Here is a 26,637-nt window from a genome sequence, read left to right on the forward strand (position 1 = left end):
GAACACGTTGTATATCTTTATTATTTTGAACCTAAAGGATACACAATCAAAAATACTCAAGGCTTTGCTACATCTAACTAACAACAGCACAAGATTTCAAAAATCCATTTTTTTTTCTGACAACGAATATAAAAATGGAAAAAGAGCAGACTAGTGACCAAACATAGCAGAAAATCAAGCTTTGGCAGGAATTCAGATGAGACATTTCACCAAATCATCTCAAGAGTCCAAGGTTTCGCCTCTGGTTTAATGCAAGCATAGACGCCAGCTAAAGCAAGTCGCAAAGCTCTAAACACCTCCATCCATTGAGAAACCGTGAGAATATTACAATGTGTCTGACGAACATACACACCATGGGTAATTGCTCTCATGAGTTATTTACATCGAGGTTCAAAGTAGGAACCATAACATTCTGTACATTTACAATATGTTCTTTTGCCATTTTATTTTTGGCCTATATCAATATTTCAATAATATGTTGTAACAGGTGGTACATAAAAATTAGTCTAACAAGTAGGTTGTCTGTTTTCATATTCTAATGTGAGAGCATGTATGTATATTTTCTGCTGTTTCAGAAGTAAAAGCACAAAACTCTCTGTTTTATCATGCCTTTCAAGATTGTTGTTACCTAACTACAATAAGGGGCGTATGGATATTCTGTTTCCATAATGGGTCATTGACACTCACAGACATTGTGGGGAAACCTCTTGACAAGATAGCAGAGTCATGCCTTTGTACAAACAATTGTTGAGTATTAAATACAAAAAAAAAGGTACAACAAAAATAATTAATAATAAATAATAATAAAAAAATTAAATAAAGATTAAAACTACGCAGCTAAAAAATTAAACACTGGACATGAACGAAACAAATGAGCCGTTGGAAATATTGGGGGATTAGGGAATTGCATGATGAAGGATGATGACAAATCTTTAAAAAGCAGCGTGGAAAATCTCATTGGCTATCTGTGTTGGGAGGCTTGACATCATGTTGGGCACCTCCAGCGGGAAGCCATGGAGAAACGGAGCGGGAGGTGGTCTGCTTGGCCATGCTGTAGTGGCTGATGACGGTGTAAAAGCGGCCGCGGCTGTTGGCATCCTGGGCGGTGTAGTAGGCCTCCAGTGAGGCAGGGATGCAGCGCTTGTGCTGTTGGAAAAAAATAGAAATATGCAACATTAGAGCTATGAATTGTGACTCCAAATTTATCATCAGCATAAGAACAAGATTATCATTTAAATGCTTCAATGGAACAAATGTGCATCAAGCATATTGCTATTATTCTGTCATCATAGATTAATGTACTAATCATTTAAGAAAGTATATCAAGTGTCTTTATATGTGTTTTCATAATAACTTCATGTGTGTTTGAAATAGTGTTAATATGTGTTTCAATTACATTAAACTAAAATATACTTATTTCCATTTAAAATTGTATGTCATGATTTTATGTACATTTATAATTACACATCTGTAATGACAAAGATGCAATTAACTAAAAAATATATATAACTTTAAGTGTAACATTCAGTAACACTTTAGTTAAATCATAATCAAGAATGACACTGAAATATGATTTAAAATGAACTTTAAATTAAAAATTTTAATTTGGCTATCACAAAGTGCACTTATAGTTACAAAAGTGTACAAAGTGGTCTTTTAATTCTGCTTTTTTTTGGCCTTTAATATTATTAAATTTTGTCTAAAAACAAAGTGAGCATAAATATGATTTTGAATAACTATGAATTTTACAGCAGTATATATTTACAGTATTTCTCTACGTAACTGCATTTATACATAACATCTGACAGTAGGATTATTCTTATTTTTAGTCAAATTAAACAACCATTACAGAGAGAATTTAATTTTAATTTTATACACTGTTTAAATGGTTTATTAAATGAAGAACATGAAGAAATTGAGACATTTTGTGTTCATCTATTTACCTTATACACAAAGCCATCAGGGCAGGTGTGGTCATAGGTAAACGCTTTGTACACCACCAGAAACACTATGCAGGCCAGAAAGGCCAAGGCAAGTATGATGAGGATGGTCACCTGTGTGTGGAGAAAAAAAAGACACAAAGTTCATTACTGTGCCCTTTTAACTATTCTAGGAGTCTTTAAGCTTGGCACTTTACTTGTAGCTCAAACTGTAGACCATGCCAAGGTCATGAGGAAAAAAACAAGAAATGCAATGCAAGTCACTTTGTAATAAAGCATTTGCCAAATGCATAAATCTAGATCAAATGGTCATAACCTTGCACATTGCAAAGATAGTTGTTCAAAATGCACCTGAAAATAAGTTTTAAATATCAAGTGAGTCTAACTTCTCAAGTGAATTTATCTTTGTTTAAATTTAGTGAAAATAAATTTAGAAATTAAAATTTAGTAACCGCAACTGTTCGATGTCCAATGTTTAAAAGTCATAAGAAATATTTCTGTTTATATTTTGCAAAGTTGGAATGCATGATACCCTCATGAAAGATACAGTGCACATTTATGTTGTTCTCACTTATTATAAATGAATTCAAAAGTGTGCCATACATCAACATTGCATAGGTGTCAATTATGAAACAGAGGCAAAATAACTTCAAATTGCTAAACGGTCAGATGGTGACAATAGTGTGATCACACATTTATTCCAATCACTGTCATCTTCAAGTACATTCACCTCACAGGATGCAGTTCAATCTGTCACACTACATTTGTCTCGATAAAGCAGCTTAAACATTAAATCTATGTGGTCCAATCTAGAAATCCCAGGCTTAAAGAAGCCATTTCTCAACCAGACCAGACTAATTTGTCAGGGGCAATTAGTTCTATAAAAATTCAGGCCACTTTTAGCTTTTAAGTCCAAGAAACAGCAAATTAATGTTTTTGAGGACTGACTAATTAGAATTATGTGAATGGAAATGAAAGATAAATGAGAGAAAACCAGCTTACATCTAAATATTTCAGATATCTCCAAGATACTGAAAAATGCCTGTGCTGTCAAAAATGGGCTGCAACACTTCCGCTAAATTAATAATAAAAAAACTGCCATCTTGTATCAAAATTACAATTAACAGCTAAAAAAACAGAGGTGGTTATCACTGAACTGGATGTTTGAGAGTGAATATCAGATTAATGGAAATGTTTCTACAGATATTGTGGTTCTGAACTGGATGGCACCAGATACAAAGGTTTTTCTAAAATACAGTACGTAATTTTTGACAAAATCTAAGGCATACACACACATATATAAATCATAAATTCAACTCAACAGCAAAACTATTTGTGTTCTATCACTGGCAGATTTGTTTTTCACTATTTTTAAGAAGCCGTAAGACAAATTACATAATTTAGAAATTGGGAACTAGGATCCAAGGCAATAAAATAATATGATAGTGTTTAGAAAGATGACGTTGAAAGAAGTTGCAGAATCCATCTGAAATAAGTGTTGAGAGAAATATTTCATAAAAGCTGCAGTCCGTAACTTTTTTTTTTTTTTAAATTTTTTAATTATCCAACATCAATATTTGAGGAAGTACATAACCAGTCAGTGTCCAAAACTATTTCCTTAATATAGCCCATTTCAAAATGGTTAGCTTATAATAATGTTTTATAATTTGAGTGGTACGGACAGGTAGGTTTTCTAGAATAATTAAATGTATCATTTTGATGGCAGATTGTATTCGAGAATGGACTATGTATTTATGAAACACGTGAATAAAATTTAATTATATTCCAGTTTTAAATGTGATTCTATTACAGATAGCTTGGGATAACACAAGATTTGTATATTAAAGACAACCAGTTCAAAAGGGAGCATAATATGCTTTTTGAGTTAAAAGAATTTCTTAATATGAAATTTGAATGGTATGACAATAAGACATTAAACTGCACAAAAATTGAAATCTACATGCTAATGCACACTATAGGCAATGCTGATGTCGTTAACATTAATAATTAGAGAATAAAGTATAACAATAATAATAATTTGCATTGTTTGGTTTTATATGAGCTAATCAAACTCAAGAAGCACTGTCTGACAGTGCCTGTCAATCACTCAACTGACTGACGCAAGAGCTAGAAAGTGACAGGAGGCGTAAGTAGACCAACCGGAGCAACTTGAAGGGAGGGCCCCGAAGGCCCTAAGGACTGTGGCTGAGTCCCATGTCTGCACAGTATGAGGACGAGGTGGATTCGATCTCCAAGCTCGACTCAAGAACTTAATGACTAGGTTTAGTGTGTGAAAAATAGGTGTTTAATTTGAAATTGAAAAACTGTAACACAGCCAAACAAAGATCATTCTTATTTTTTTAATTATTATAAAAATAAAAAAAAACATAAGGATCAGAATCAGAAATTAGAATTTAGTAACCGCAACTGTTCGATCTCCAATATTTAAAAGTCAAAAGAAATATTTCTGTTCATATTTTATATTTCTGTTTTTAAGTTCGAAGAATGATACTCTCATTGAAGGATACAGTACACATTTATGTTGTTCTCACATATTACAAATTAATTCAAAATTGTGCAATACATCAACACTAATGGGTGTCAATTATGAAACAGAGGCAAAACAACTTCCAATTTCAAACTCTCTGATGGTTCTTTAAACCTCTGCAAAGGTAAAGACATAACTGGGGCCAAACGGTCAGATGGTGACAATAGTGTGATCACACATTTTTTCAAATCACTGTCATCTTCAAGTACATTCACCTCACAGGATGCAGTTCAATCCGTCACACTACATTTATCTCGATAAAGCAGCTTATACAATATATCTATGTGGTCCAATCTAGAAATCCCAGGCTTAAAGAAGCCATTTATCAACCAGACCAGACTAATTTGTCAGGGGCGATTAGCTCTGTAAAAATTCAGGCCACTTTTAGCTTTTTAGTCCAAGAAACAGCAAATGGATGTTTTTGAGGACTGACTAATTATAATTAAGTTAATGGGAATGAAAGATAAACGAGAGAAAACCAGCTGACATTTAAATATTTCTGATCTCTCCAAGATACTGAAAAATGCCTGTCAGAAAAGTGTTGCAACACTTTCTCTAAATTAATAAAAAAAACTGTCATCTCCTCAAGAATTTTATGACTACGTTTAGATGCTCCATTTGGCTAAGCAGCAGCGACCTGTGAGCAAGAAGTTCCTGCTTTGGCTGATCTGGCTAACACAAGACCATCATCATGGTAAATTATTATGCGGATTACCATCTGCCTCAGAGGGGAAAGAGCCACGTCCACGCATTTCGTAAAAGTGTGCAAGGACAGAGACAACGCAAAGGACAGGACTGTATATTGATAAGGCATCCCCTTGAATGTTTTCTATGGAAAGGTCTGTGATGAGGGGCTATCTGTATGCGAAATTAAGCCTCTTTTAGATCCACCAATAAAAAACAGTTCCGGGGACTGTACTGTTTTCATGTTGTAGAGTGGACTGTGGAAACAGAGGCTTTTGAAAACGATAAAGCATGTTTAGCCTTGTAAAACATTGTACCAATAGACATGATTATAACAGTAACGTTAATAACAGTTATGTGCTATTCACTTTCAAGCGGTTTCTAAAGATATTTACTTTGCATGCTTTCCGTATTACAGTCCTGAGAAGACAACAGAAATTTTATTCACACTTGCTGTGACACGAGGGTAGTTGTGTTTTAGATAAATTCTGAGTGACCACACAAGTAAATGGTGAAATATGTTCCTAAATAAATTGGTCCTGCCAGAATAATTGCATGCAACTTATGTCTGTATCATCTAAGTGAGGTTTAAACATGCACAGTAAGGCAAATGTAATGTCTTCAGACATTTCAGTGTGGATGAAGACTCTGGAAACAAAAAAATATATATATACCTTGGCTTTGTGGTCAATTCGACAGAATTACGCCATAACGTTGTTTAACAAAATTTAGCCGCAAAACTTGCATTTAGCGTCTTCACCTGAAAATGTATTGATTTACAACACTGCGCCGCTAGTGGAGGCAGCCTCAAACAGCGCTGCGGCTGGAAAAGCCATGGTGAAATGCCTGTGCCGCAGCAGGAAGTGAGAGAGGCTTGCTATTGTGAGAACTGGGGTGCGGCCCAGTATCTGATGCGCTCCTCCCAAATCGTGTTACTAAAACATAATTTAATGATAGAATTTTCTCTCCCTTTAAAGGCATCAAAACTTAGGCCAGACTTGTCTTTCGTGCAGAGAAGTTAGGCCTGGAAAAATTTAAACCACCATCGTATAGATCCCAGCCCACTAGAATGTAGGTAGTACTGCAGGGCTTGGATGGATGCACTGCATGGGACTTCTATCCCAGGGTAAATGGAGGCAGAGATTCACAGTATCTGCCTATTTTAGAGGGAGGACCTTGCCATCCATAACCCTTTTCTTCAGTGTGAAGGAATGAACACATGCCGAGCAGGGGTGCGCCACATCCAGATGAGACCATGTCCAGAAAGAACCTCCAGGGCTGGCCTTTGACGGGGAGGATCGTTGACACCCTCCTATCTGCAGGTACACCTTGTTTAAGTGGCAGGGGGCAGAGCTCTTCACGAGCCGACCAGTCAAAGTTGATTTCTCCATGGCTTTCATGATGATGCAAATCATCTCGCTGTCCATGCTGGCCTGTGCTGAAATCCGGAGAAGGAAGGTTGCCGGGGTCCTCACCAGTAAATGCCCACTCCTGTGAATCTGAAGCTGTCAGCGACATGGAGTCACCAGCGACAGCTTCTTCCTCTGATATGCCGAAGGAAATCAAGCAGTTCACAGCAGATGAGGGGTGCTGATCCTCATGAACAAAATACACTGGCAAGTCAAGGCATTGTTGGGAAAGTGAAGCACACAGAATTTATGCTGGTGTGAGATCACTCATGCCCAATAAATCAGTGGCATTGCCATGGCTGTTTATTCCTACAAATCTACTGGGAGGGAAGAAACAGAAAAGTGGACAGGGGAGGACCGTTTTCATTAAAGAAGGTGTTCAGGAATCGAAGTGGTGTGAGACTCATGCTCTCGAAAGTGAGAACAGTCTGTCCCGGTGAGCGCAGCTTCAGTGTGAGCACTGCCCAGGCAAGCGACACGTTTACTGTGCCTGTCTGAGTCGTGCATGGGTTCCTGTCATGAAATAGTCCATCTGCCATCAGTGGTTCAATTTGAATTTTATGAAGTGACAGATACATTTCTACATTCATTGACACTGATTTGAATGAAAACAACGCATCCGTGTGGAGCGGCTGACACAGAACTGCATATGCTGTTTGCGTTCAGGGGATATTCTCCAGAATGGCCGAGACGAATTGTTGAAAAAAGTTGTTCTTTTTGTTTTCTTTGCGTACAAAATGTATTCTTGTCACTTCACTCAGTCTAAAGCGATACTAAACTGCAGTGGAAACCAAGCCAAGCTATGCAGTGCCATACAGAGCCGTGCCGAGCTGAGACGTACAATGCAGTGGAAAAGTGCCATAAGTGGTGGGACTAGTGTAAAAATGGCTGTGTGCCTTTCACACTCTGAGTGGCATCTAGATTTGAACCACTTCAGTGTTGTAAGCCAGCCCCTGATGGGACATTTTCAAAAAAGTGATTTATTTATTTTATTATTATTACTTTTTGCTTGAAATTTGGCTATGGTTTGATGGGGAAAGTCTTTAATTGTATTTTTTTTTCAGTCTGAGCACCTGCTGTTGTTTGCAGGATTATTATTAATTATTCATTATTTTTGCATATTATTAATGCTGTCTTCACAGATATTTTTTTTTCCTTCCCCATCCACAACAAAAGAAAGATAGGGAGCCACAAAAAAGCATTCTGGCAAATCAAATCCAGGGGGACAGGGAACAGAATTGGCATAAAATTAGGTCATTCTGACTTAAATGTCAATGTGTTTGTGGCACACAAGCGTACCACCATCTGCTTTCATGTTTGTCACCCCCACACAGTTTATTCATCATTATTGTGCCCTACTGATGAGCCTCAAGGTTGTAGGGTGTTTTGATGTTGTTTTTCTTGGTCCCCAGTGTTGTTTTTTGGGGTCAGATTATTCTATGTCCAGAAAACCATAATCCCCAGGGTGGATTTATTCAATAGCTCTTCTCTGGAGTGCTGGGGGTATTAATGCTTAATGCTGATTCTGCATGTACTATAGAAGCTACAGACTTTTTATTATAAATAAAATGATAACATGCAAAGATGTACAGAAATTACAGATGTAAGGATACACTGAGCTTTTAAATATATCTAAAAGCTCAGTGTATCCTTACATCTGCCACTTGAATGTTCTGCAGTTCAGGTCATAATTTGCCAGCCTCTGTTACTCCATGTTTGAAAGAGTTTTTCCTTGTTAGAACCTTGCTAATGGTTTTCATTGTTCCCCCAAGATACATTTATAATTACCATAATTATGGCACAATTTAATTTACTTCTTGTCTATTAGGCACTGTATTCTGATACACAAGGCCAGGACTGATTTTTTGCTGCTTATTATATGTCTGGCACTTGTTTACTAGCTTTGCTAACTGAATAAGCCATGGCTATATATAAAGAGCTTAACTGGAGTGTTTCAAGGACAGTCTAAATAACATGTTCTTGCTGAAAATGAGTTCAAATGAACTTCTAAGTTATACTTTTTACAAAAAGAAGTATACTGAGGTCTATACACTGCTATTTTTATTTATATTAATCTATATTTACCAGTTAAAAAAACATATTTTTTTATGGAAGAGACAGATTGTGAACATGTTTTTCAAAGCCACATAATTTTATGCTGTAGACATGTCATATTGTCTCCTTGGGAATACTACTATATTAATTTGAGAAAACAATCTTAATTTGTCAGAAGCATATTTACATGCTGAATGAACAAATCTGTCTACTTTTGGACACATTTTCAAGTCTCACTTGCTACCAGGTAGTTCTGGTCATTAGGGTCCACCATTTCACTACACAATGGATGCTTTTTTGTCCAGGTCCACATACAGTATAGCTTATGCTAAACAATGGAACCAAATTATTTGCAGAATGGCTGACTAACCACTGACAACTCCTCTCATGGTGATGAATAATAGTTTTATAGTGTTATTGCCACTGTTATTTATATAAAAGAAAAGAAAATTATAAAAAAAAAATGTGACTTTAAGATCCTGTAAAGAGAAAATTATACCTCACCCTCCCCTTTTTACAGAAACAATGAAAGGGTATATGTGGCGAGTGGGGCGGGGCCGAGAGGCGTGGGAACGAGGAGTGAGGCCAGGTGTAGTGATTGGAGATGAGCTACACCTGAGCCCCACCGCTAGTATCGAGTCCCACGTAGGAGATGGAAGGATATAAAACTGGAGTGACGACCGTGAAGGACGAGAGAGGACCAGGCCTGGGATATTATTTTATGTGTTTGGCTTTTATTTGCGCGCACCAGTCGTCCGCGAGGGGCTGGTGCGCCGTTTTGTATTTATTTATGAATTATTAAAATGTATTTTGATTGTGCGCCGGTTCCCGCCTCCTTCTTCCCGATGTATATGGAGATTTTATCGTTACAGTGGTGCCGAAACCCGGGAGAAGGAGGGACGCGCTGCTGAAGATCCCTCACCGCTGTGGTGAATCCGCGGTGCCCTCGAGCAGGCGAGGTATGTGCCGCCAGGGACGCTCGAGGCGGTGGGCTGGAGCGAGTTGCCGGGGACGGGCGAGCTCGCTGCCGACCGCCCACGACAAGGAGGGGCGGCTGCCGTCCGGGAGGGAGCGGAGGAGTCGGCGCCGTTCGCCAGGGGGCCGGAGCCTGCCGCCTCCGTGACGGAATCCGGAGGGGCAGGGAACGGGGGACTCCTGCCGCTGCCCAAAATCGGAGGAGCCGTCGCCGTCCATCGGGCGGCGGAGGAGTGTCGCGCCGTCCGCCGAGGGCCGTCCAGTGCCACCGCCAGGCACCGCGGAGGAGATCACCCAGCTGGTGGAGGGCCGAGCAGCAGTGCGTCTGGGAACCGGATTTTTTTTTTTTTTTTTTCCTCTCTCCCCTCTCTCGTCCTTGTCGCTCCTCCTTCCATCTCCTTTTCTCTCGCCTCGTCTGTCCTACCCCCAGGTTCCTGCAGGTCCCCGTGAGCGGTCCCCCCCGGAGGGAAGGGGGGGGGGGAGTAGAGCGCAGTCTCGAGGGTACCCCCCGGCCTGCGAGGGGCGATGGGGGTATGTGGCGAGTGGGGCGGGGCCGAGAGGCGTGGGAACGAGGAGTGAGGCCAGGTGTAGTGATTGGAGATGAGCTACACCTGAGCCCCACCGCTAGTATCGAGTCCCACGCCTCTCGGCCCCGCCCCACTCGCCACAGTATAAAAATGTTGCCTCTTCATTCAAGTGTTTGGTTCACGCATGTACATATCAGCGACTCCTTGTTGTTCAGTCTGAGTTGGAACTGAGAGAGTTTGACTCCTAACCCTAGGGTTGTGGTTTTGAGTCTCGGGCTGACAATACCATGACTTGGGTGCCCTTGAGCAAGGCACTGAACCCCCTCATTTCAAGTCATAGTGACTACCAGAGACATACAAAAGTGAATTGTGACTGAGTAACTTGTAGATTTTTGCTAGTCGAGCTGTTGACTGTTTCAGATGGTTAAGTTCAATTTGGTGAAATAGTTAAAAAAAGAACAGATTCAAAAGAATTTTTCATTTGCAAACAAAACATCACTCTAGAACATTTGCCTGAGGCTCTGGATTACAGGTAATAATGTTGCAAATAATGTTCAGTTTCTTGCATAGACCGACTGTTTCACTTTATAAGACCTCAATATATTTTCAGGGGTATTTAGTTTGTGTTCTTTGATATGTTTTTTTATTCTCAAAAATAGGCAGCTGCTGACTTGCATTTTATGAATCACCAAGGAACACAGTTTCAGCTAAAGATTTTCTTTACTGTTCTATTCAAAAAAAGAAATAAATTAAATTAAATTACGGTTGAAGTGTTAAGCTTCATAAAATTACGGTTCAACCGTCACATGGACTACTTTAATGATGTCCTTACTACTTTTCATGGCCTTGAACTTTGTAGTTGCAGTGCTGTCTATGCAGGGTCAGAAAGCTCCCAGACTTAATCAAAAATATCTCAATTTGTGTTTCAAAGATAAACTAAGGTCTTATGGGTTTGGAATGACATGAGGGTGAGTAATTAATGACATTATTTTAATTTTTGGGTGAATATTTCTTTAAGCACACTTCTTTTTCACAAGGTGATTTAACCTATGAATCCTGTAAAATGCATTCACCGGCTCTGACCTTATAGGGACCCTAACACTTAAACCAGGCTCTTCGGAAATATGTGCCTGTGGCAATGTTTCTACAGCTCTAACATTACATACCTGCAGTTTTGTGGCAGTTTCACAAGTGCCGTGCCATACTTTGTTAGCTACCGAGCAAACCTACTGCATTAAAAAAATAACATACACATAAAGCTGTATATGTGAAACAAACATTTAAAAGTATCAGTTTTCCAATCTCACAGCATGTAAAAATAGTTTTTAAACCATAACATAATAGTGTGCATCATTGGACTTTCTTAAACAAAACTTTGGCTCTGTAAATCATACTTCGTGTGAAAGTGAATAAAAATTGTCAGAGTTTTACTAACTCTACTGTTCATTATAACTGGAAACTGGAAACTTCATACTTATAGGTAAGTTTTTTGAGTTAAGCAGAAATGTGGGTAGAGGTACATGCTTCCAATTATGAGTCTCTTTGGTGGATGATCCGAACAATGCATTTATTTCCCTTTTAATAGAATACAATCAAATGGCTTTCTTGCAACTGCCTTCTGTATTTTTTTTTTCTTGTATTTTTTTCTGCATGGGTACAACATCTGAACTTTTTCTCAGCACATAAAGAAGACTTAAGCAAGAAGATGTCAAATTCCCCCACTGTCAGTGCAGTTTAGTAAAAATAGAATTCTCAAATCTCAAATGTCTTCTCTTTTTTTTTTGCAATTAATATAAAAGGAATCTGTCTTAGAATCCCTGTGGTTTAATTCTGGAGTACTGTAATTCAATGAGTCTCCCTTGTTTCTGGCATTGTCCTGCTTTCTCCGCAACTGCAACAATCGCCTACAAACACAGCCAGACCGCTTTCCACTCCATATGTGTGAGCAGCTCATCCGTCATAATTTCCTCAGGGGTTCTAAGATTCTCAGTTTCATCTACTCTTGCCGCATAACAACGGTGTCCTCAAAGCAGTGTGATACCAGTCAATAAGTAAATCAATGCATCCCTGAGCTTCAGATGACGGAAGACTCATTTTCCCAGGGTAACTCTGTTATGAGATGTGTGCCAAGGCTAACCACAGAGCATTAAAGAAGATATGCAGCTTTTATATTTATTAGATGAACAATACCTTAGACATCTGCTTTCCAAATTACCCACTCCTCCCACCTTGTATTTTTGAGCATCTAAGATTAACAGAGTTAAAGATATATTAAGAAAAAAAATATATAAAAAAAACAGTTGTGGGACTTGTAACTTAAGCTTAATCTGTTTCTAAGCATTTGCTTTAGACACACAGCGGTGAAACAGGGTGAGGAGAGGCTTGGGAAAATCCCAGTGATGCATTAGGCATCAAGGGAACAAAAAAGACTAGGGAGTTTATTCAGTATTTGTTAAAGGGGTCATATGATGCAATTAAAACTTTTCCTTTCTCTTAGTCTGTAAGTACGATTTCAATTTTCGATTATAATCAGTTATTCATGTCCCCACTGGATGCAACAAATGCCTCGTTTGTAATGGGTTTTATTGTTTCTGTCTCATCGCGCAGGTACACAGTATGGCAAGGGGTGTAACATTTTCGACCAATCAGTGTACACCTCGCTTTTCAGAACGATGAACTTTGTAAAAATCTATTCATTTCAGAAAGGTGGGGTGTAGAGGAGCAACAATAATGTACATTATGTGGAAAATAATGTGTTTTTTCTTTTACCTTAAACCGCAAATAAACACATTGCATTACATCAAATAATGTTCTTTTTAGCAACATCATATGACCCCTTTAATATAATTATGGCCTAATTACCATGAGTATTATATATTCATAACTGTTTGTGAATAAGCCATAACAATCTTGACAACTATTAACACAGAAACACTGTTTTGTAGTGTGGTTCTCTACACAGCTAGACATCCCTTTCAATTTCATAAAATGAGAAGTGACACAAATGAAAGAATTCTCCTCAGGGGTAGGACAGAAATGTCATGTTCAACTCCAATTACTGTATCTTAATATGAGCCAATTAGGCTGGGACTATGTGAAGATACTCAAATTGAAGGGGACAAAAGAACAATTTAAAAGACAACCCCTATTTATCGGAGAATCCTTCAGAATGCTTAAGGCAAATGAAAAGAGAGCTTCTGAGAAAGAAAAAAATCCCTTTTATCTTGCAATTCTAAAGACAGGTTTTTTTTTCTGCAACAGAGGAAACAGCTCTAAGAAATATTAAAACCTGAGAATCTCACAGTATTTGTTCTTTCAGAGTATAAGCTTAGCATTGATTTTCATTTTGGTTGTGCCAGTGTTTGAACACTTGATACTCCTAACAGGAGTAGAAGGGAATTTTTTTAAGCATATTTCATGAAATAATTTTAATGTGAAGCACAGTATGAAAAAAAAATATGTAATTAGGTATTTGAAAATGAACTCTGATCAAATTTAGAGAACACTTACAGATACCTCCAAGTTTCTGGTGTTAATCTGGCACCTGGTGCAAATTTACTTAATTATATAATAAACCCTTCTAAGGTAACTGAAACCCTGTGACAGGAGGTTGTCCAGATGAAGGCCAAAGGGATGACTTTTTCAGCCATTGCAACAGAAGTTGTTCATTCCAAATCTGTGATTTCTCTTCAACTAAAGTAGTTCCTTGAAGCTAAGAACACTGAAATAATGAAATGGCCAGCCCAGAGTCCTGGTCCTGACTGAGTCCTGACTGAAAATCTCTGGAAATCCTTGGTGTTTTTTTTTTTCTTTGTTTTTTTTTTTTAACAGGGAAGTTGTATCTGTCATTCATACTGCAGTGCTAATTTAACTTCCTCTGAAGTGTAGTCTTATTGCGATGTGCTAACTACTTCTCTGATCTAATGTAGAGCTAGAAGGCTTCTGTAAGGGGTAATCAACAATCTGGCAGAATAACAAGACTGCCTCTCCAGGGCCGTGTCTCTCACACCAGTGAGCCTGTGGGCATTTTGGCCATTAGCCCTGCTAACAGTGTGAGCTGAAAGACAGAGAAAGACAGAAAGGAATTGTGCAGCAGGGAGAGCTGCTCCACGATACTAATTGCTCCCCAAGCAACCTATAGGTGCATAGGTAAAAAGGCTTTTTGCTCAAGAGAGGCAACAGTGTCATAGAATAATGTGAACTCATTTTGCTGTGTAGTCAGATACAGTGAAATGTGTGTTTTTGGCACATACAAAAATGACCAGCATTGGCACATTTTTTTGAGCATGTCCTGTAAAACTGTAGCATAACGAAAATAAATGAAGGCCGTCAAAATGTATGATGTATGATATCATACAATATAATCTATTTTTAATCAAAACTTTCTTTTGATTTTAGAGTGAAATAGGTTTCGTTGTGATTCATTCTCTCATCTATTACCAGTGCAGGTAATAATGTCTGGTATTTATATACATAATTTATCTGGGTATGGCCTGAATTCCATTAGGATAGCACATACAGGAAGTGTGACTCAAGAAAGTAATTTGCATTTTGTATTTGATCACACTATAATATGGAAACAATCCAGATTCATTAGTCATAGCTCTATGCGAGCTCACTATGTGTTAACATTATGCTGAACTTGCTGATCTGGTGAGTAAAACTCTGTTGCTGAAGTGGAAGTTTTTTGTTTGTTTGTTTTTAAATAAAATAAAAAATGAAAAGCAGGCTGGATTTGAACACATTTTATTGATATCTCTTGACAAAAGAGTGGATTACAGATAAGAGAGATATCATCACTCTTTAAATTGTACTAAACAATTAATCCTTGGAGATATATTAAATATATACCTGTTGTCTTGTTTTGAAGGACTTTCATAAAATTGTGAAAACAAAATCATCCATTGCAAAAAGTTGTGTATTTAATTATCTCCATGTCTAGAAAAATAAGTTAAATATTAAAACAAAGCAGTTGTCACTTGAATTAATAAGTAATTCAAAAATATATATATCTATTTCATGTATTATGTTGGTAGGAATGTAGACACTGAAGCAGCTTATATTTAATAAAAAAAAAGAAAGTGAATGCTTTAATTTAAAAGGCACCTATTGTGCCCCTTTTTACAAGATGTAATATTGGTCTTGGGTGTCCCCAGAATGTGTCTGTGAAGTTTCAGCCCAAAATTCCAAACAGATAAATAATTTATTATAACAGCTGGAAAATGTTTGTCATTTTTGAGATGTGTTTATAAAAAAAAAGTGTTTTGGAGTGTATGGCTTTTAATGGAAATGAGCTGCATATTCCCGCCCCATCTCCAGAAGAGGGAGTCACGTATACAGTACGTCTCTCTGCATTGCATGTCTACGGCAATAAACAGCCAGTAGAAGCAACATAACTGTGAACGAGAGCGTAAAAGAGTGCACAAGCACGATGCTGATCAATTAAAAACTCACAAGCACCATCACACTGAACACTGGGGCCCCCCATGGATGTGTGCTGAGCACCCTCCTCTTTACTCTGCTAACCCACAACTGCACACGTCACATAACTTCAACCTCTTTAAGTTTGCGGATGACATGACTGAGGTGGGTCTCATTAGCAACAGAGATGAGACCAACTACAGGAGCGATGTAAGCCCCCTGGCCAGGTGGTGCAAGTGACCCTGCCCTATACAATGTGACATCACACTGCATGAGAATCAAAATGGCAGGCCTAGTGAGACTGACTTAGTCTACATTTACACGACAATGAAAACATTGTATTATGCCAGGCCAGTAGTTGTCACCTTGTCACCTTGTTAGTAAACAGTACCAGTAGAGAAATAATGATGATTATGTGTTATATATGATGCATCTCTGTTGTTGGTTGTAATATTGATAAAACTAACACATACTACACATATGCATGACATCACCGTTTTCAAAGATTCCCATTTTGGGTGTTTACATGGAAACAATAATTGAAACCCATGAAACATGCACTTTAAAACCTATTTTTCAAGAATATGGGTTTTCAGTCCCCAAAACGCTGCTGTGGTGTAAACAAACAGTCATAACACATACAAATTTACAGTTTTTGGCTGAAAAAATTGTTGTGTAAACGACCCCTTAGTTTAAAGGGGATTAAAAAAAGCAGAGTGGGTGGATTTTTATCATTGTAGGGTGGTTGTGTTTACACACTGCCAACACACATTTATGTCCAAACACCATGTAAAAGAGGACAAAAAATCTAGGTGTGCCTAGTTTTTGTTGTAGCTATTTAAAACTTCATAGTATATTACAAGAAAACTGTTTAAGGCATAAATGAACTTACACAATGCTGAGTAATTAAGTCGAGTATGTAAACATATAACAAGTCTATGTCAATAAGTGGGTGATATTTCTATCTGCAAAGATGCAGACAAAAGATATGAATGTGATTCTCCAGCAGTGGTGGAAGGTGAGATTAATCAGGGTTCAAACTGAAGAAAAGCCATCTGGTGTCATAAATCATCTCTGTCGTTGTGAACAGAGAACAGCGTGTCCCACAGGAGTTCAAATACACTGTCGCATTTTAACGTGACAAATGACTCCAGTAAATTGCCCAAGCTTTTCATTCAATTCTAATGGTGTCTCTAACTCCATAGAATATGTCAACTGCAGATACAAGATATAAGTGTGATGTAATATTGACTATTTTATGACACACTGGTTGATACAGAGAATTCTAGACAAGTGCCCATAATTCTATGTTTTTATTTCAAGGATAGAATCTTAAATGGATAGTTCACCCAAAAATGAAAATTCTGTTACCATTACTCACCCTCATGTCAGAAAATAAAATAAAATAAAAAAATGAAGAACCTTACAGTTGTTAGGAGTACTTTTACACTAGTCTCACCATCTCATGTCTCACCTTTTTGGAGCTTAAGACTTATGGACTCAATTAACTATTATTGCATGAAATAGAAAAACAGCTTTCTTTTGTGTTTTGCAGAAGAAATACAATGAAAAACAATATGGTGAGTAAATTATGACAGGATTTTAATTTTTGTAATTACATTTTTGGTAACATTCTACATATTTTTGGTTGGCACTGTAGTGGAGAACATTTAAAAACTGGGGGTTGAGTGTTTCCAACTTGTCTTTGAAGACTATAAACACCATCACTCACCACGATCAATCACTCTGACAGTGACTGGCCCCTGCATTACCCGGGGTCACTGCTTGACAACATATGGTTTTGCCCAAGCAAACGATTTGTCAAATTCAATGAATGGCCATCATCTGTAGGGGGATGCTATGAGCAATTCAGCTTAACTGCAGCATAGCATGGTCTCCTGACTTCAGGGTGGGTGACAATCGGCTCTGTTTCCTGGCACTCCCACATGATTGGGTACTTTATTTTGTCATCGAGCGAACAGCCAGTGACAATTTACTGTGTGACTAGAGAGAATGGATTGGCAGCGTTAAACAAAAGTGGATTGTGTCCCCTAAAATGCATCTCTCTGCATGACGCTCTCTTTTCTGTCAATGACTGGATGAGTTACGTTGCACCAACAAAGGCATTTCAGCTTCAATGCTTGCAGGCTTTCACATAAAAAGTATTTTAAAGGGACAGAAGACATTTGCTATTTTTGTTTATTTTTTTTTTATGTATTTTTTTTTTAGAAAGCACTGACTTGAAAACATTGAAATAAATGTTAATGTTTTAGTACATTTACTTATACTTTACATTACTTTACACCAACCAAAAATTAACAAAAAGTACCATTGTATTACCATTGACTTGTAATATGGTAACAGCAGTATTATTTTAATTATTTTAAGTACTATGCAGAAATCATGGATATGAAAATAGCAAGCAATTATCTTTACACAAGGCAAAAAAAATTGGCATGATATTACCATGTTTTTTGAACATTGCATCATGACATTACCATGTAAATTCACTGGAACATGAATCTGATCACTGAAGCCAGGGTATGGATATGGTACAAACTTAATTACCATGGTAAATATCAAAGCAAATGAAGAATATAAGTCCATAAGATAAAATAAATAAATAAATAAAATACAAATAAAACAAAATAATGAAAATATAATACAATAAAGTTTTAAAAAGGTCATAAGATGTGATTAAAAATTTTTCTTTCTCTTTGGAGTGTTACAAACTCTTGGTGCATAAAGAAGATCAGTAAAGTTGCAAAGAATAAAGTCTCAAATCCAAAGAGATATTCTAAATCAAAGTTAAGACTCTGCCACGCACCCCTAAAATGGCTCATTCAAACACACCCCCACATGTCTACGTCACTATGTGGAAAATTTGCGTAGTGGCACCCAAATGTCCACCCAAAGAAAGAAGGCATGGTTTCAGTAACCGCTGTTAGTGTTAAAGCAGCCATGTCAGGGAGATGCTGTGTGTATCTAGGAGAATGCAGTAGATGCATTTAGGAATCTTTAAGATTACTTACAACAGAAGAGCAACACATTTTATGGACAACCGTTTTGTGAACCTAGGAGAGGAGGTCATTCTGACTTCGCTACGACAATCTGGTGTTTCTGAATCAGCTGCTGTAAGTATGTTTGTTATTAGTTTAAGCACTTGCTATTGAATGGTCAAATGCGGATTTTTGTCGCATGTGCGAGAGAGAGAGAGAGAGAGAGAGAGAGGGTCACACAGTGGACTTAACTGTCCGTGGCTTGTGTATTGCCACTCCTGAACTACAGACAATGTCATCTTGTGGCATCTTACCTGGGCTAAGGAGAAGAAGAACACGCCAAATCGAGGCAGTAATTAAATCATAAGCAGCCCCTACCAAGAATTGAATACATGTACACTAAATGAACTTACTTTCCAGAAGGCCAACAATTCCCTAAAAATGTTTTGTATTATTGGTCCTATGAAATATTCTAATTTGTTGAGATAGTGAATCGGTGGGTTTTTGTTAAATGTGAGCCAAAATCATCACAATTAAAAGAACCAAAGACTTAAACTACTTCAGTCTGTGTGCATTGGATTTATTTAATTCACAAGTTTCACAATTTGAATTGAATTACTGAAAAAAAATGCACTTTTCTATGACATTCTACTTTATCGAGATGCACCTTTAAATGCATTTTTTTCTTTCAAGAACTGTTTTTAAAATTGTAAAAAGATGCAAGGTGTACAGCTTTATTTGAAATTTAAAATATGCCCAATCTATTTGTGGTCTTGTAAAAGCTTAACTGTGTATTAAGTGCTTTTTCTCTCTGTCTGTCTCTCTGACTAGCTGCCTCCGGTGAAGCAGTATTTTTCTCCCTCCTTTTTATTTCTTATTTCCCCCCATTTTCTCTCTGGTGATGTTGAAATGGTAGGCTTAACAGGAGCCGAAGGGTCTAGGCAGTGCAGCGTGGGTGTGCCAGGATGCGAGTGGTCCTTCAAGCGAGCACGTCTGCTGCTCACCCAACCCCTCTCCTTCATTCTTATTCTGCTGCGCTCCCAGAGATGCCAAGACCGACGGGGCAGCATTTCAGCTCAACGTCCTCTATTTTTCTACCTCTCTCTTCCCATTCCTCATGTCTGCTGTCGGCTTGACATCCATTCAGCTATGGGATGTGTGTCTGAACTGAGAATTGTGCAGCTACGACTGAGGATTAGCTGGGTATCGGTTTTGCACTGCTAATGAGAATTTGTGTGACTTTGTGTGTGCAAACAATCTCCATTAAGAAGCTTTATTATTTTTAGATAGATTATTAATTGGTTTGCAGCACTGCCTGAAGGTTCTGCAGAGGTGTATTCCTGGAGTTTGACAAGTAATTTCTTCTAAGAATGTGTTTGTGGGCTTGCCTGTTAATTCAGTATTTTACATTTACATTTATGCATTTAGCAGACACTTTTATCCAAAATGACTTACAGTGCATTCAGGCTAAACATTTTTTTTTTTACTACTGTGTGTGTTCCCTGGGAATTGAACCCACAACATTTTGCGCTGCTAACGCAATGATCTACCACTGAGCCGCAAAAATTATTTTAAAACCTTATTGAGCACAATTCATCAGCAAACATTCTACAGAAAGAAAACCACTATTTTGAACCTGATCTAAATACATTTCTGAAACAATGTTTCTAAATTTCCCACCAATGCTACACATGTGCGGAACAAAGAATATTAACTAGCAAGAGTTTTGTTGTTGCAATTCAGTTGTTAGGAGGTGTTTGCCTATTGCTCCAAGCCAAAAGCACCCAGCAAAGTCAATAAAAAATGCTTGGTTCTCTCTTTGAATGTAATGGATCTATGATATTTTTGGCAGTTTTCTGATTGAAATGAAATACCTAGAATTAAATTGCCTGGCAAACGGCAAGCAACTGACCAGAAGTTACCAATTTCCAATGGGAAGTAGTTCAGGAGCTATGTAGTGTTCCGATCATATGCTTATGTGGACATTTTTGATCCGATTCCAGCATCGGGCATGTTAAAATAATTAATTCAACTTCTGTGGCTAGACCGTATCTGACCGCCCAACCGGATGTTATGCATTCTGATCATAACAATGAGTAAGAAATTAGAAATACTTTTTTTTTTCACTTTAACATTATTAACATTATTAACAATATTTTGTAAAATAACAGTTATGAATATATATGACAGAAATAATTATTTAAAAATTATTCAATCATTATTTATGTTGATTAGCCCCAGAAAACCTATGTTTTTTTATTAGGTGAGTTTTATTAGGAGAGTAAAAATAAACCGTGTGGCAAATCTAATATTAGTATTAATGTAATTATTTTTGAACAACAATAATAGTTTTGTGTTTAGTAAATATTTGTGGCACTTAGAATAGTTAGTATAGTTTTCAAATCATTCCCCATATTTTCTCCTTCCAGCCAACTGTACTAATATCATACAGAAATCATATAACCTTCCTGCTTAATTAAGTTGTCTTAATACATTTATTTTTACATGATATGTTAATATGTTCCACTTGGCTGCATAAGACACCAAGAGACCCCAACTCTCTTTTGTTTTGAACATTTAATGAGGGGGAACATTCCTTCTTTACTTGCTGGGGGAGTACAGCAGGGAATAGGATAAAAATCCAACTGGGAGGCTTCACACATCAGATATAACCCTGCAGTTATCTTTCTGTACTCTGAATGACTCATTCTAGACAACAACCTCGAGAAGAGTTTGCTACGTCAAGCTCATACAAGATTGCTCCGGTATGTTTCAGTGCTTCAAAAAATAACAAGCAGAAAGTTGAAAGATGATTTCAGACTAGATCATCTAGATTTTTCGTAGTGCACTGTGGTTTCAAGACAGCTGACAGTTTCATTCAGTGTCATTTAAGAAGGAAGTCAATCTTTTACCAATGTTTGCTGTCTTCTTCACCTGTCTCTCCAATGATATTCACTGCTACTGTTCACTGGTAAACCATCCCTCCAGACTCTCCAACTCTGCATTAATGAAAACAGTTCCGCCCGCCAACAACTCTCTATCACTCAACTGCCTCTAGAAATGCTTCCAGGATTCAATCCAAACAGTTGAAGAAAACAGTATTGAAACAAAGTCTGAGTGTCTACTTTTTTTGTGACAGCATTAATGACACTTAAAAAAGAAGCGATCTTTAGAACATCTTTCTAAATCACCAAGAAAAAAATATCCATGCTGTTACAGGCTGGTCTTTGAACTGGTTTCACAGGTTCACCAGTGTGGTCTTGCTGGTGAATCTGTTTTTTCCCATAATATCTGTTGACCAGCCATGATGTTCTTTTAGCAAGTGAGTGTAAAGCAATGCCACCAAAGCCAATTTATAAGAACTGACAGAACTGATTGCATTGTAAACTAATTGTTCAATGTTCATTTTCTTTCTATGAATTCCAGCCAAAGGAAGTCCAGCCATACCTTCAGTCTTTCAGAAACTCCATCAGACACACTGATGGTGAACTCCTCCACCTTGGGAACCTTCAGCTTGGCCTTATTCTTCTGTTCCGTCTGATACTCGGTTCGTGTCTTCACCACCACCTGCGAAGAGAGTGTTTATCCATCAAAACGTCAGTTTGACTTAATGTAAACAGTAAATTCCCTGAGCGTTTGATATCTGTATATCATAAAGGAAGTAACTTTCTGATCAATACCGTAATAACCATAATCATGTTAGGCCTTCCTCATGATAAAATGTCATGCTGATTTTTTAATTGCTCAGAATCACTGATCCCACACACATGCTGAGGTAAGCAGGACTTCCAGTAACGTTATCATAATTGGCCTTACCAAAATCAAAGCCTATTCCCACAACAGCACTCAGTCATGGCAAATCAGACAGGGAATATCACATTGCATCCCAGATTATGAAAAAACCTACTTGAAATACAAACTGATTATCAAAAATCTAATTTTAATCTTGTTTTCAAACCACAGGATGTGTATGTGCTTTAGGTAGTGTTTATAAAAATTAGATTTCAAGTGTTCAAAATTTCAAGCGGATTTGAGTTGGATATGCAAAAAAAAACATATTTCTTGAATTGCAATTTAGTGAATTCCTTATCCTGTCATTCAGTATAAACTCCAACTAATGAACTCAGAGGGTGCAGATTTGAACTTTGCCCAATTTCAATTTTTCCCAACCCTCGCTGAAGATGAGATGTGTGGTAACAGATGGAGGAATGACACCTCTAGATGATTATGTCTCAGTATTGACCTCGGTTCCTGCCACCTTGCTTTCTAGAAACCCTGAGGTTGATCAAGTCTAATGCCCTGTAGACCACTGGATGAAGCTCAACCACTTGTCATGAACTCTGCAGTTACTGCTTATCTGTCTCCTTCCCAAACCCTCTGACATTTCATTTTCCCCATGAATAACCATCTTGTCTGCTTCCATTTCTCTCTCCTTCTCCTGAGCTACTGTATATGAGGCACTGTGTTATCGCTGGGATTGTTATTCTGTGTTTCCACTCCCCTAGAATGCAACCTCTGCCTCCAGGCAAGGTTGCGCATTGACTTTTTTTGCTGCTGATTCAAGCCATCGATAGTGTCAACACCAGGGACTACTCTGGATCGGACTAGATTTATCCTCTCCAGTATGTGTTGTACTGATAGAAGACATATTTTATTGAAAAATGTTGTTCTTCAGTTATGGTGTCAAATAACTGACAAAAACTCATTACTGTTTTAATTCAATGAATCTGCACACCTCATTACAGCAAATAAACCTAATTCTTCAAAGATTGTGTTCTTAACTAGGCTCATGTAAAATGAATAATGTTAAGACAGCTTTCAAATAATTTGCAGTCATTACTGGCTGATTGCTATCTGCAGACCTCTAGAGAAAGACAATGATTTCCCGCAGGGCTGATCCTTGTCCTGCTTAAACACTTTAATGTCAGCATGAACAATTAATGATTATTACACTGTCCAAGTTTAGGTGACAGAATTGTATTAAGTGCATATATTACAGCAACTTCAGATTCTATGATTCTCTGCTTTGCTTTGGACCATGCAAACAAATTATTCATTTATTTTGATTCTTACAGTCACAGAAGAATGAAGTTGGTCATTTAAGTGCCGCACTGGATTCAGCATTATTGATTAGTTATATATAAAATTTTTAATTGTGCTCATCATTAGACTTAGCAGCAGTCTTTGAATATACCCTTGAACTGACTGACTTTATACACGAAGCTATAATTAGTGATCTTCTTTACAAAAAAGAATTGGGCATATTTGAACAAAATGCTTTTCAAAAAATTTGTACTAGACAAATTCAGTCATCTTTCAGACTGAGGATCAAGGCCATTCTGTTAAGTTACTATACTCTTTCATCTTACAAAAAAAATGTCATAATTACAATCTATTTTTTTATTATTAAATAATAAATATATTGAAGTATTATGTAATGTGAGTAGGGCAGGATCATTGTCCGGCAAGGCACACATCTCAACATTAACTGACCTTATCCAAGATCTCTTCAGGGACCTTTAGAAATATGGTAGTCTAGAAAAAATTATTAAAACCAGTATTTTTTTCCCTGTGCTTTTATCTTCATATAGCCTAGTAATTCTTGCCTACCACTAACAACTGGAGCTAAAAAAGTGAAGCTGTAAAATAATATAAATATTATATTTACAACCAGTTTTCATTGCACAACATTTTAGTCCACAATAATGATCAAGTATACATAAAACCCTAAATTGCATAGCCTATGAGTGCCACTTGTTTTCACAAGAAAAGAAAAGGGCTCACCGGGTGACATAGATATTTTAATAATAATCCAAATACATCCTCTTCACCTCTGAGCTGGCATTAAACAGAGGATGCAGCCATATGACATCTCAGATAAAAGATGCTTTTTCTCTTTGTCATGCAGGCCAATAAAGGATTGGGGAGGGGTGGGGGTGGGGTGTTTAGGCTTGCATGGAGGGCTGCGCTCTCCTTAAAATATGATAGCGTTCCCTTTTGTGACTGGCTTGTGCACAGGTTTTGGCAGCGTGACAGGCCACTTCAGTTAGCAGGTGCAAAGAATGATTGCGCCTTCCTCAGCAAGATCCCAAATGAGGGCTGAAGCACCACTCACAGAAAGTGTCACAGCTCGCACCCTAAGGCACACTGGTTGGCTACTCAACCTTAAAAGCAGAAGATTGTACCGACATGTTTGCGGAAAACAGTGAAAGCTTTTCATATGAAATAAAAAACAAAAACAAAATCCAAAGATAAAATGAAAGGATACTGTAATAAAAAAAAAATAGCCTGACCATTTAAGTTAACACATACAGTAGGGTCAATACAACATTATGCTTTCTAGGAATCAATTCCATTTGACATTTTGCTGTGACAATAGGTGAAGGTTATATTTTTCTGACCTGACAACAGGGATGGTAATGTTCTATTATATAAGACCTGAAGAACAATGTTCCTTACCTTGTCTGGGGCTTGGTACTGAAGATTAGTAACATCCAAGGGCGTGATGAGGGGGACGTTCTGAAAGCCGTCCTCAACACTAACAGCTTTTGCTCCTTTCTCTTGTAGATTACTCCCCAGTTTAACCATCTTTAAAAGATTATTTCACTTTTCACCAGCCTATAAATGTAGAGAATAAAAATAAAAAATAAAAACGTTTAAAATAGCATTTTAAAATATTCCAGCCTGGCTCCAAGTCAAATATCGACCACCTTTAATAATAAAACAAACAAAATCTATACACCTCTGGCACATCAATAAACCATGCAGAGTCACATCACACCTTTTAAATCAAAGCATTAGGTAAACACCTCACGTGTGTCTGTCTGATGTCAACCCGAATGCTTTAAAACACACAAACGTTGCGCTTGTAAATGAAAGTAAAGGATTGTGCATTGATCTTGAAGATGAAAGAGAAAAAAGCACAGCACAGCTGAACTATATTGTGTAAAATCCAGTTGCCGAAACATCAGCCACAGAGCAAATAAAGCATCCGCGCCCCTTTTATGGCTGGTTTACCAGACACAACAATTTATCTCCCACCCAAACACAACACGCCAAAGATGAAAAGATGTTTTTAAACACGTACTCACCAAACGAGGTCAACTCTCACGCTTTAAACGGGCTCAAAGACAGTTTAAATTCGGCTTGTTGATGAAGGCAGGTGGAGCGTCGAGATGGAGATGCTGTATGTGTGTGTGCGTGCGTGTGTGTGTGTCTGAGTGTGTGTGCGTGGCGCTGATGCGAGAGATGCAGATACTGACGGCCTCACGCAGCATCCAGACCCTCACTTACACTCAAGCCACTAGGGGGGATCTAAAAGAAACCCTACATTTGTTTTGCCCGACCCTTACAAAGCCTGAAGCTATGCCTACCCACACCAGCTGACTTGTTTGCCATCTAGTGAAAAACTGAGAGAAGTGCAGTAGCATTTTAATGTAGGGCAGCCTACAGATCAACATTTTAAGTCAAATAACGCAGCATTAAAAAAAAAAGGCCATAGTTCTGATTATAGCCTGTAGTTCCGATTCTGAATGTTGATCGGACAAGTAAAAATGACTGTAAACACCTAAGAACGTCTATTTTATATTAGCCTAATCCGTCAAGTTGCTTCTTGCTTGGCAGCCACAAACAGCTTGTGGGATAATACATGATGTACCGGAATTGTATATTGCGATACTTAAAAATAACTAATGGTAATGTTAAAAATCTGTTAAATTATGCCTAAATAAAACATTTTATCATTGTGCAGTTTAGTTTTAGGCCTATATAAACAATAAGGGCATTGCAATGATTTTAACACGGGTAAAGGGGTTTTAGACAGCTTTTTGTGGCTTATTTTCTTTAAATAAAACACCACCACCAATAACAACAATTATTATTTATGTGCCAACATCATTATGATAAATACGCCAATGCTAATTAAACAATTGCAGGTAATTGTTAGTTCTTAATATCATAATAAACTAATTGGTCTATGTTCGAACGAGAAGATCTTTAGTCGCCAAACAAAATACAAAATTGAATTGATTTGTCATGAAATCCAATTTTAGAAACACATTATCAGAATAGTATTTGCTC

At 37.6% G+C, this 26,637-nt stretch overlaps 1 protein-coding gene across 1 annotated transcript; it reads right to left on the reverse strand.

The window, feature by feature from the left end:
- LOC113038338 (neuronal vesicle trafficking-associated protein 2-like) lies at positions 1 to 25,900 on the reverse strand. Its single transcript, XM_026195660.1, has 5 exons — positions 25,650 to 25,900; positions 25,018 to 25,176; positions 22,006 to 22,125; positions 1,944 to 2,054; positions 1 to 1,146 (listed from the first exon to the last, which is right to left on the reverse strand). The coding sequence occupies exons 2-5, from the start codon at positions 25,144 to 25,146 to the stop codon at positions 955 to 957; spliced, it is 552 nt and encodes a 183-aa protein (XP_026051445.1). The 5' UTR covers positions 25,147 to 25,176; positions 25,650 to 25,900; the 3' UTR covers positions 1 to 954.
- Between the last annotated feature and the right edge of the window lie 737 nt (positions 25,901 to 26,637).

The sequence above is a fragment of the Carassius auratus genome, chromosome 21, assembly GCF_003368295.1.
Source record: "Carassius auratus strain Wakin chromosome 21, ASM336829v1, whole genome shotgun sequence".
Lineage (NCBI taxonomy): Eukaryota > Metazoa > Chordata > Actinopteri > Cypriniformes > Cyprinidae > Carassius > Carassius auratus.

Excerpts from the sequence above, each read along its gene's own strand:
- LOC113038338 (XM_026195660.1), bottom strand. The coding sequence starts at position 25,146 with ATGGTTAAACTGGGGAGTAATCTACAAGAGAAAGGAGCAAAAGCTGTT. Across the intron at positions 22,126-25,017 it reads AGTACCAAGCCCCAGACAAG|GTGGTGGTGAAGACACGAAC; the intron begins GTAAGGAACATT and ends CTCTCTTCGCAG. Across the intron at positions 1,147-1,943 it reads CTGATGGCTTTGTGTATAAG|CACAAGCGCTGCATCCCTGC; the intron begins GTAAATAGATGA and ends TTTTTCCAACAG.